At 39.0% G+C, this 12,191-nt stretch overlaps 2 protein-coding genes across 2 annotated transcripts in view; both read right to left on the bottom strand.

Annotated features, from left to right (window-relative positions):
* LOC146674486 (Fc receptor-like protein 5) overlaps positions 1–12,191 on the bottom strand; it is a gene marked incomplete at its 5' end in the record, with an annotated part of 160,551 nt that overhangs the window by 8,144 nt on the left and 140,216 nt on the right. The gene's annotated exons all lie outside the window — the stretch shown is intronic.
* Positions 3,176–10,811, bottom strand: LOC146674490 (secretory phospholipase A2 receptor-like). Its single transcript, XM_085385130.1, has 7 exons — positions 10,784–10,811; positions 9,214–9,282; positions 5,459–5,797; positions 4,724–5,050; positions 4,413–4,504; positions 3,319–3,412; positions 3,176–3,183 (listed from the first exon to the last, which is right to left on the bottom strand). Exons 1-7 carry the CDS (start codon positions 10,809–10,811, stop codon positions 3,176–3,178), a joined length of 957 nt encoding a protein of 318 aa, XP_085241256.1.

Genomic DNA, 12,191 nt, shown 5'->3' with positions numbered 1-12,191 from the left:
CACTTCCAGCATAAATGAAGACAGAAAACTAAACAGCAGTGACGTTTGTAGGGTTACTGAAGTTGGGCTAGCTGGTATATAATGATGTGCTACGTGACCGCTAGCGACACAGCTATGTTAGCATAATATAAACAAGCTAACTTTTTTTCCACTCAATAAAAGTTAACGTGAGTGTTCTGGGTGGTCAGGAACAAATGTAATCGCATGGCAGGATGCTGTAAAAGGACCAAACTTCAGCCAGGAGAACAACTGAGATAATCCATCCACAATACGAGGTTAGTCATTCATATACTGCTGCATGGGCTGGGCTTAGGGTTGCCAACTCCCTGAAAAATAAATAAGGGACACCTCGTGGCCAGGGCCGGGCGACCCAGTTGTCTTCACCCTTCCCAGTGTGGTGAATTTTCTAGCTCTTTTTTTGTGTGTGAAATTATTTTTTTAACCATTTGACTTGAAGTTGATTTAAGCAGATGCATATTCTATTCTTTGTGATATGAACACATGTGAAACAAATGATCATTTAGCCATTTATTTTTAGCTCAAAATTACAACATTAACACAGTAAAACAGGTCTCTTTCTTAAACAGAAGCCTGTCATGCTTAACTTTTGAGAATATAAGTAAATCTTTCTTTAAAAGAACTCTGTCCTGCTTAACTTAAAATAATAGAAAACAATAGAAAGAAAAATATTCTTGTAACAGTGCACATTTAGTGCATTTAGTACAATTCTAATAGTAATCAGCTGCTCCTGTTTGTAAACCCACTTGTTCCCATGATTACGCATCATAGCTCATCATCATTATTCATCTATGTATTACTTTTATGTATTAGTCATCTATTTGTTGTAATCATCTATCCTTGCAGTTGTTTATTACACAAAATAAGTTATATTATCACACTTCTGGCCACATAGCGCTGATATTCACTGCACATGCCCATATTAACTTTTTCCAGCCAGGTGTTTTCCTTTTCCCATTCTTCCCTTTCTCTGAGGGAAACAAACATTGCTGCTCTAATGCTGGGCTCACACTGTGCGGTTTTAGGCCCATTTTGAGCCGATTTTTGAGTGATCGGACCGATTTTGGCCTTCATCGTGCGTCGTGTAGTGTACGTGGGGTAACGAGAAGCGATTAACACCTCACGACCAGCTCCCGATCATCAATCGCTCGTGATGGTGTCACCACAGGCGCTCACACTGCTCACGCGCAAACACGTAAACGTCGGTGAAAAAGACGGAGCAGCACGGCTGTGCAGCGTGTGATCTGGACACAAGCGATGGAGGCACAACTTGTAGAACTTTGGAAAGCTCATCCGAGCCTTTTCCATGTGGCATCACAAAATTATCACGACCACAACAACCGTGAAAATAGTTGGATTTACACTGCTGCTCAATCACAGCTGCCTGATCAATGTTTTTCATTAGCAATTTAACAAAGTTGATGGTGGTGGTGTGTCTGTGTGAGTGAAAGACAGAGAGCGAGAGAGAGCGCGACAGATTTTCTGTTATAACCTTCATTTTATGTTGGCACAGTGTGAGCACTCAGGTCGCATCAGAGCTACGTGACCTACGAACTTCTAACCCCTGCAAGTCAATCGTGCAGTTTGAGCAGGAGCTGAATAACGTGACTGAAAAAATCGCACAGTGTCTGCCCAGCTTTAGGTGTACTGACGTCCGAGACTTGCACCGCAGTGTCGGCGTTTGTTTCCCTGTTGGCCATGCTTGTTGTTGTGGTCATCTGTTGTCTTCCGGTATTTTCTCCGCAAGTGACCATTCCTCGACCAATGAGATGAGCGGTAATCTGAATTGTCATACTCGAATTGTCATAAGTGTGCTGTCAGCTCATTGGTCACAAAGCAGGAGAGGGGCTGGGAATTATGTTTTCAAACAAAGCGTTAATTCCATAAAAATTTATAGACTACTTTTGATTCTCACTGTATTACGGAACAAAGTGCGTCCCTTATTAGCTCAATACAGGACATGTACTTTTGTTTCGAAATACGGGACGATTCCGTATTTTAAGGAACGGTTGGCAACCCTAGCTGGGCTGTAGTTACATCCTAAGGTTTTAAAAACTGAGCTTAAATAAATGATTAGTGGTAATAAAAGCAGAGGGAGGTCAACAGGGATCACTGACTGTTTTAGGAGCTTTTTGAGATCAAATAGAAGAAAATACATAACATTAAACATGTTAACAACACAAAAGCCATATTAAACGCAGACTACTTTAGACCCGGAAGTAGGATTCGTCGCGTCATCACTGAACAACCGGATTCTCTGCAGGACTGAAGACTCAGCTCCCACACACCGACGGGCCAGACACATGAAGCCACTGTGGATGACTGTATTTTTTTGGTATAGACTAGAACATCTTACCAGAGTTATGGGAAAGGTTTTATCATGGCTGAGATTCTACCTGTCCGGGTTATCTCAGACTGTTAGTTTTAAAAATGATCTCTCTCAGACCTGTGCTGTGAGGCAAGGGGGGATAAATACAACAGAAAAACACTGGATAAGAAGGTTCAACATTCAGAGAGTTATTTTATTGTAGACAGAACACATGCCTCCATAAACACAGATTAGGAGAGATGGCTATCTTATAACAATATGGTGACCAAATGAAAACATGAGAGTCACTACAAAGTAATGGAGCAGTCTGGTTGCAGCTATAAATATGTTTGGGGGTTTTTCTACTGACTGAAAGAAGCAGAAAAAAATTTTCTTCACACAATTGTTTTTTAAAAATTTAAAGTCTTCTCAAAATAAAGTACTTAGATGCCATGTCCAAAGCACTGTAATGCAAAGTTTTCAAAGCTTGAAAGTGATTTGCATCTATTATTAGCACTTTGATTTTGAGTTCATATTATTACAATATTTAATGTTATATTGCATAGGTTCTTCTTCCCACCCATAGTTACAATATTATGACCAAAAACCTTAGGGGGGAAATGAGGACAAGATCTACTGTTTTAATTACACTCTTAAAGTAAGTAAAAGTTTAATTTACTTAATAACTTAGGTTAGAATATACATCAGCTGTTATGAACTACACAAGTATAGGGTAAATAAATTTGCTGGGGAACGCAACAATCTTTAAATAATCTGTTTCCATCCATCAGCTCTACAAACCACTATAACCACTAATGTTGCAGTAAAACGACATTGGCACTTCTGCACTCAGCATCCTGTAAAGAGAGGAAAAAAACCTTTTCACTGATTGTTTGTTTGTTCTTTTACTAAATTACTTTGCACAAAATGATTGGTATGTTTTGAATTAAGGTTAGCATGATAGATGCTCCCTGTACGGAGGCCTCTTGTACCCGTGTTCTCAGTGGTCTTCAACTGAGGTTGAAATACACGTTTATATTTAAGTTGGATATCAGTCACCCCTTGATCTCTCAGGATTGTTTCCAACTAAAAGAAAAATACAATCAAAGAAAAGAATTGTTTGACATACTCTCCAGATTTAGCACACAGCTTCATACCTCTCTGTGTAACATTAAGATAACTATAATAATTAAACCATTTTTAAATCAGTTCCAGTTTGGATTCAGGAGACAGACACTATCTCTACTTTTAAGATTAAGCTTAAAACTTTCCTTTTTGCTAAAGCATATAGTTAGGGCTGGACCAGGTGACCCTGAATCCTCCCTTAGTTATGCTGCAATAGACATAGGCTGCCGGGGGATTCCCATGATGCATTGAGTTTTTCCTTTCCAGTCACCTTTCTCGCTCACTATGTTTTAACAGACCTCTCTGCATTGAATCATATCTGTTATTAATCTCTGTCTCTCTTCCACAGCATGTCTTTTATCCTGTCTTCCTTCTCTCACCCCAACCGGTCGCAGCAGATGGCCCCGCCCCTCCCTGAGCCTGGTTCTGCCGGAGGTTTCTTCCTGTTAAAAGGGAGTTTTTCCTTCCCACTGTCGCCAAAGTGCTTGCTCATAGGGGGTCATATGATTGTTGGGTTTTTCTCTGTACCTATGAAGCGCCTTGAGGCGACTTTTGTTGTGATTTGGTGCTATATAAATAAAATTGAATTGAATTGAATTGAATCATCAGTTGGACTTTGAGGAGATACTTAAGTGTTGAATTTAAATATTTTTATTTAGTTTCTATTACTTTCAAAAACAAATGCACACAGACCATAATGTATTATGTATAAAAATAGAATTGACAGTCTTGCTAGACCTCAGGGATGAGTTCATGATGTCATAAATAACAAAGTGTTTCAGGTGTGCTTCACTGAAAATATTACTCTTTTTATATTTTTGACTCTACTCAAGACTTTTTGCATACTGGTATTATTTTTTTCTGTAGGTAGTTTTTGGTTGATGTTCTGTTTACTGTAATTTTATGAACTCTTGCAGTATAACCAGTTTCCCCTGGTGGACCCTTGAAGCTATGTTTGTACCTTCTGTAGGAATAGGCTGGAAGTAGTAGAGTCAGTGAGATCCACATCAGACTGCACCTTCATCTTTATGACCATCTTCTTTAGCTTGAGACCTGCAGAATACAAACACAGAAATATAATCTCAGCCATTATTTAGACTGTCTTGATGAATGCTCTTACATCCAGGAAAGGAAGAAGAAAGTTGTTTTGGTTCATCTGAGCGTTGTGTTGATTGCGATCCTTATTATGAATATTATTATTTTTCTATCCGAGTTTTGACATCACACTTTTTCCAAGAAATGACTTATTACTTGTGTATTTCAGGAACTTACCTCCTTGACACATGAATGTTGCTTTCTGGTTACAGTCAGCTGGTATCCAGCGTCCCTGCTGTGATGCTTCCACAGAAACACAGTTTCCACTATAACTTCCGCCTCTTTTCCAGTACCTGAAGGAGGTCTTTGTTCCATCTGACCAGTACCAGGAATCTTTAAACAGACCGAACCACACTGCGTTTGTAACTGCAGCAATCGCTAAATTTTCCTGTGCTGTATGCACACATGCCAGATCAGTGTGCTTCTGCCTGCACAGATCTTGACTGTTTGGCCAGGTTTGTCCCTGTGTGTAAACCACATACTTCTTGCTGCCATCCTGCTGAACTAAAAACATACAAGGAGAGAGGAATAAAAGGAAGTTAGACATCTTTTTTCTTCCAAGAAAAGTAGAAATCAGGTAAGATTTTTAGAGCCAGATTAACATTTAGGAGGGCCATAGTGTGGCTAGTGACAAAAAACTAATATAAAAAAAAATGCCTTAAACCATTGTTATTGTTATTGATTCATATATGTGCACACATTTAAAAGAATCACACCTGGGCTATCATTTTGTGTGCTACCCAGCTAATGATTTTTCTTTCTTTGTTTTAGATATAAGAAATATAAATTTATATTTATCTTCACCATTAAATAATTCATATCAAAATCCTGAAGGTTTTATTTCAACTTAATCACTGTATGTAATTGCATCAGTTTACATTTGCTTTAAAGATCACTGTGTCATTTACTCACTTTCATAACACACATAAGCCATGGCAAATCCACATGGCGCGTCATTCCAGAGGCCGTTATCATTCATCTGTCCACATGCCTCAACCCCTCCAGAGTTGTTTGGTTCACCAGGGCTCCACTGGGTGAAGCTCGTTACACCGCTGCCATCAGACCAAAGCCACCTGTTGGTCTGTCCATTGTAAAGTCCAATCCATGACGATGTCACGTCCAGTGTGTTGATCAGCTGGTTTTCATCATCCATGTTATTTATGGTTGCTAAGTCGGTGTACTTTAATCTGCAGAAGCTCTGAGCCTCATACCAGGTCAGGGATTTATTGATGAAGTGATACTGCTGAAGCACTTAAAAAAAACCCAGCAGATTAGCCTTTCTTTCTTCAATTAAAAACAGACAAACTGCATCACCAAAGAGCATCAACTTTCTCATGCATAAATACACATCTGATTACTCAAGTTAAACCTACCAACCAAAAATATATTTTGTTTCCCATCTCATAACTGTTTTATTCTAAAATACTTTTTTATTCAGTGAGTTTGTTCCAATGAATTATCTGTCTCGTGAAATCAAGAAACATGAAATAAGGAATTTAAGAAACAAGCTGGTTTTAAGAGATGAAAAACGTCTGCAACTTTAAAATATTAATTGGTTGGTAAATCTGATAAACACGTCAAGGTCTCAGGAATATTCAGTCAGAAACAGATCTGCAATAAATGCTGGCCAAGAATTCAGTTCAGATATGGCTCGAAACCCAACAGTGTCCTCTTGGCTTGAAAAACAAAAACAAAACAAAAAACTGGAAATTATTAGATTAAGCTGATCTTTCTACTTTTGTCTACTTTTAGTTTTCCCTTTAAGTATGACAATGCACTGTCATTACAATCACCAAAAAATCTCCTCCATTTTAGTAAAATCCAGCTGGGTTTATCATTGCTCAAAAAAATATAAAAATGTATTTGAAAAAACTAACAGGCAGACTCTCCTCTCCAGCACCCTGGCATAGACTTTCCCAGAGAGGCTGAGGAGTGTGATTCCCCTGTAGTTGGAACACACCCTCCGGTCCCCTTTCTTAAAGCAAACCACGACTATTATGACAAGTTACTCTATATATGTTACAAATTATGTCCCCTACATAAAAACATACTTGAGAATAACTACAATTTCTTTGTTATTCATTAAATGTTTGTTGTTTAAAACTATTTTGGAGCCATGGGAGAGGCCATGTTTTTTCGCACACAACGTATTCTGGGACGATGACGTGTATTGGTTGTCGGCTGTATAGGTGCTCTCATTCAGCTAACCTGTTTTGTTTTTTATAGTGTAGCAACCGTATTAATTAACTTGCCTATTAGTGACCTGGTGACGACTTGGTAGACCCGCACTATCCGGTATTTGAGTCTGACATTATTAGCCATGCCTGGGCCCAAACTCTGCTGCAAAAGTCAAATGATCGCTGCAGCATTGCTGACAGTTCTAAAACTGTCTAAAATTGTTAATTTGTAATAAACTGGTCAGTGTGGCTGCTCTGCCAGGTGTAACAATTAAGTTTGATTGTTAATTAAGTGTAACATCCAGGCATCCATGAAAACGGAATTTATGACATTTAACGGAGTTAGAAGTTAGCAGGGAGTTAGCTCGCTAGCTTCCATCTAAATATAAAATACCATGTTCTGACTGAGAGATTTATTAAACAAATTAAAATGTACAGCTCTGCTATCACTTCCAACATAAATGATGGCAGGAAAGTAAAAAGCAGCGACGTTTGTAGGGTTACTGAAGTTGGGAAAGCTGGTATATAATGATGTGCTACGTGATCGCTAGCGCGACAAGCTATTGTGTAGTTACATCGTAAGGGTTTAAAAACTGAGCTTTAAAATGATTAGCAGTAATAAAAACTGTGAGAAGCCGACAGTGATCACTGACTGTTTTTAGGGGCTTGTTGAGATTAAATCGAACAAGATACAAAGCATTAAAATATGTTGAAAACACAACACTCTTATTAAATGAGAATACTTAGGGCCCTGAAACAGGATTCATCACGTTATCACTTAAAGACTGGATACTGGTCATGGAGGCTAACAAGGGCTGCCCAAAGAACATCTGGATTAAGACATACGGCTTCAAAAAGTTTTGGTGCTTTACAACAAACCTTCTCAGTCGCCGTTGTCATTGGCAAGCAGTAGCCGCATAGACACCAGTAATTTTCCCTCACTCTCTCGTCCTCGTGTGACGGATTGTTTTCATCTTCATCTAAACTAAGTGCAGTTGACTATTTTCATTCTCTCTCTCGGGTTGCTCTGGTTCAAACTGGAAAGGTTACCCAGAGTGCATTGAGAAGTAAATAACAACGATTTACCTACTGGTAAATCGGTTTTATGTAAAATATGCTTAAAAGGAAAACATTTGGTGTATTTTAATACCACATATGTGTTATTGAAAGCACAGTACATATTTTAGCGCAAGAATGTCTTAATACCTGGGCTTCCCTTTAAAGATGGGAACCACCAACCCGGTCTGCCAATCAAGGGGTACTGCCCCTGATTTCCACGCAACACTGTAGAGGAGTGTCAACCAAGACAGCCCTACAACATCTAGAGCATTAAGGAACTTGGGGCGGAACTCATCCACCCCAGGGGCTCTGCAACCAAGAAGTTGCTTAACTACTTCAGTGACCTCGCCCCCAAAGATTGGTGGGTCATCCCCTTCATCCCCAGACTCTGCTTCCTCCACGGAAGATGTGTCAGTGGGATTAAGGAGGTCCTTGAAGTATTCCTTCCAGCGCCCGAAAATTTTCTCACTCAAAGTCAGCAGCACTCCACCTGCAAAATACACAGTGCAGGTAGAGCATCGCTTTCCCCTCCTGAGTTGCCTGACTATTTGCCAGAATCTCTTTGAGGCAGTACGAAAGTCTTTTTCCATGGCCTCTCCAAACTCCTCCCACACACGAGTGTGGAACAGGCCAGACTCGTTCCTGGTGGGTGCTCCGCCAGTGCCCCGCCAGTGCCCCGCCAGTGCCCACTCCGGGTCAAGGACGAGTTCCTGTCCCAAGTGGAGGAGTTTAAGTACCTCTGGGTCTTGTTCACAAGTGATGGGAGAAGGGGGTGGGAGATCGACAGACGGATTGGTGCTGTGGCCGCCGTGATGCGGACACTGTACCAGTCTGTTGTGGTGAAGACAGGGCTGAGTGTAAAGATGAAACTCTCAATTTACCAGTCGATCTACGTCCCTACCCTCACCTATGGTCACAAGCTGTGAGTAGTGACCAAAAGAACAAGATCGCGGATGCAAGCAGTGGAAATGGGTTTCCTCCAAAGGGTGGCTTGCATCTCCCTTAGAGATAGGGTAAGAAGTTTGACCTTTCAGGAGGGGCCCAGAGTAGAGCCGCTGCTCCTTCACATCGAAAGGAGCCAGTTGAGGTGGTTCGGGCACTTGACAAGGATGCCTCCTAGGCGCCTCCTGGATGAGGTGTTCCGGGCATGTCCCACAGGGAGGAGGCCCCGGGGCAGACCCAGGACACGCTGGAGAGATTATATCTCTCGGCTTGCTTGGGAACGCCTTGGTGTTCCCCCGGACAAGCTGGAGGAGGTGGTTGGGGACAGGGAGATCTGGGCTTCTGTGCTTGGGCTGCTGTCCCCACAACCCGGCCCCCGGACAAGCAGAAGAAAATGGATGGCTGGCTGGCTGGCTGGCTGGCTGGATGGATGGATGAAAAAAACTAAACAAAACACTGACTGAGCTACTGCAGTGCATGCTTGTTTACCTGTTATATTGGACCCTGCTGAAAGCAGTGCAGTTCTGGTGGTGGTCATCAAATGCATTATGAAAATTCCTGCAAACCAAAGAAGAATGACTAGCACTCATCTACTGAATATTGCCATATTCAGTTGATGATATATCCAAACTGAATGTATAAATATATCATCTTTTTTGTTATTTTCTATGAAGTTACAGAAAGAGTAAAAAGAGTAACAATTGTTTTACACATGTATGATAATTAATTAATTTAAAACTGAACACATATCTTGACATATAGGCTTTGAATCACCTAACTAAATTCCTAAGTAATTCATTATTCAATGATGCAGGAGGTAGTAAACATGAATAATAAAAAGAATTGTTCATATCTAATGTATTGTAAAATGGAAAGTTACAAAAATCCTAACTTTGACATAATAATTTACCATCCATTTTTTTACTACTTCTTTCTTCCCCATTTGTACAGGACGCCTAAATCTTTCTATAACAATTACACACAATAACTCTCCTTTGATGTCGATGACACCAATTAACTGAGCAAGCTTAACATTTCCTATAAATTGTTTTATACTGTTTTTTTATTTAGGCTTGCAAAAACCTTGGTGTTAGATTTGTTATAAATGCAGAGAATCATATCACATTTGGTCTCTTGGCATGTCTTTTTAATGGGGGGTGTTTAGAGTTCTCTAAATACCGTTTTCAAATCTTGGCTCGTGTGATTTGGCATTTATCAATAGTTGGTCCACGACCCTGTCAGGGACACTTCCAATAGGGCTTAAAATCTGGGACACTCCACCAATTCTTCTCAGAATGGTAGAAGCTTCTCAGATGATAGATGAAACATCGTCAAGAAACTTAAAGAAGTCCAGACTCTTTCCAAACTCCTTAGATTGCACTGTACTCTGTCATAACACAGTTAAACTCTATTATTCTTGTGGAGTTTCAATGACACTATGGGAATTGTATGTAAAATGATGCAAATGAGTCACTGGATGAAAAGATCTCTGTGACTGTGATAGCAATTGCTTCTTAAAACTCCGAAAAGATGAAGTTTGCAAAATTTCAGTGTTTATAGACCAAGCTCACTGTTTGTTTCAAAAGTTTGGTAGCGTATTGTATCACCAAGCTAAACTCTACCATTGTTATTGAGTTTCTATGATACTGTGGACTTGCATGTAAAGCAATACAAATGAGTCAATGAATATAAAAATCTCTGTGACCAGATGTCACCCACTGTTCCAACCCTGAAAAGATGTTTCTAGGTTTTGCAACATGTTTATAGACCCATATCATTGTTAGTTTCAAAAAGCTTTCAGTCATAATATTTTCACTAGTGATATTCGATGCAGTTTTTCAGCTTCTTTACCACGAAACCGTTTTTTTATTCTCAGTTAAAAAAAATAAAAAATTTATTTCATTTATGAAATCTTGTGTTTTTTTTCCCTCTTTAATGAGTTTATAAGACTAAATTTGCAACAAAATTTTTAAAAAGTTTGCTTTGATTTATTTCATAGTTAACTCTTTTTTATTTTCATCATTACTTCACAAAAAAGGTTTTTACTGTTTGGATTTACCTGCACAAATGAGAGTTTTATGACCCATGGTTCAGAAGAAGTAGTCTAGAAAAAAAAAAGCAAAACAGCAACTTAATACTCAGTTTTCTCAACTACAGCATACAACACCACATACACCATTTAGATATTTTGCTACCAGTACAGCAACAAGTACCAACAAGCAAAGAAAGTTAACGGTTGATCTATAAATAATTTATACTCAGAGATATACAAGTACCTGATGCGGTTCAATGACTTGATTTGCTTCTGAAACCTTCTGTGAATCTGAAGGTCTTTTGATTTACACACTATGCAAAGAAACTATGCAGACACTGAAACTTATTTGGTTATAGGTGTGCCAAAAGAGATTTAAAGAGCCAGTGACAGTCATTAGGCTAGTCTAACCGGAGCATCTGACATTAAGAAAATGAAGTAAGATTACATTTTAATATTTTGCTTTCTGCAATTATACATTAACACTACACTCGTGCAAAATCATTAAGTGATTCAGAAACAGTTAACATGACATTATAGCATTAAAGCCTGCACGTTGGTGTTACATGCTTATCCAATGTATACATGTCTAGCCCTTAAGGACCCACAGTGACACTGGTGTCACTGCCCCTTTACACTTAGAGAAAAACTATGTATAATGGTTTAACTTTGACTTTTAACTAATAAAGTCCCTAAGTGACGTCTACTGCACAAACTAGTTCAGTCATGTGACAAGTGAGGCACTCTGGGTGTTCAAGACACCATTTTCAAAGTCTTGGTCCACCTGGTTAGCTAATGAGACCACTATGCCAATTTTAAAAACTTTCTTTTCTGTTTGCAAAGGTAAGCTTTTACTCATTCAGCAATTCTAAACTTTAGATAAGATGTCATAGGTCATTTGTAACCTAGTTTGGTAATATTTCTGAAACATTTTGATCTAGAATCAGTTTGTTAAATATCGCTGTGACAAATATGTCACATCGGGCATTAAACTCTAAATTTTCTTTAAAAGAATGCTGTGACATATTTGTCACAAAAAGACAAAAACTGATCATTTGCTTAGTCAGTTTAGCTCATTCAGTTATTTTAAGTAAATGTATTCTTTGTTGTTAATTCTCAGTCATATTTAACTAAATTCAAGCATAACTAATTTATTAAATTACCTAAATTTGTGATGGAACTTTACTTTAGCTTTGTCGAGGCGTTTTTCAGTTACCCCCCATTTTTTTTGTCATTTTCACTGTTTGGTAGAATGGATAAAAAGAAAAAATATAGTGTTCAAGAGGCGCTAGAGTTTATCACTGCAGAGGAGAGTGAGCATGAGGGATGTGAAAGATTCTGGAGACCCTAATTACATCCCCCACAAAGACGTGGAGAGTGATGAATCAAGTGAATCCAGTGATTCAGACAGTTGTGATTCAAGTGATTTAGAGAC

Source organism: Rhamphochromis longiceps, linkage group LG3, assembly GCF_057381845.1.
Source record: "Rhamphochromis longiceps isolate RC_006_pf linkage group LG3, R_longiceps_female_GT1.1, whole genome shotgun sequence".
Taxonomy (NCBI): domain Eukaryota; kingdom Metazoa; phylum Chordata; class Actinopteri; order Cichliformes; family Cichlidae; genus Rhamphochromis; species Rhamphochromis longiceps.
Note: the sequence above shows the minus strand (reverse complement) of the source record. Positions and strands in the feature narration are given on the sequence as shown.

What these genes read in the sequence shown, in the direction of transcription:
- LOC146674490 (XM_085385130.1), bottom strand. Translation starts at nt 10,811, where the DNA reads ATGGGTCATAAAACTCTCATTTGTGCAG. An exon ending in AGCAGGGTCCAATATAACAG is followed by an intron (nt 5,798 to 9,213) that starts GTAAACAAGCAT and finishes GTTTTTTTTAAG; the next exon opens with TGCTTCAGCAGTATCACTTC. An exon ending in GGCTTATGTGTGTTATGAAA is followed by an intron (nt 5,051 to 5,458) that starts GTGAGTAAATGA and finishes GTATGTTTTTAG; the next exon opens with TTCAGCAGGATGGCAGCAAG.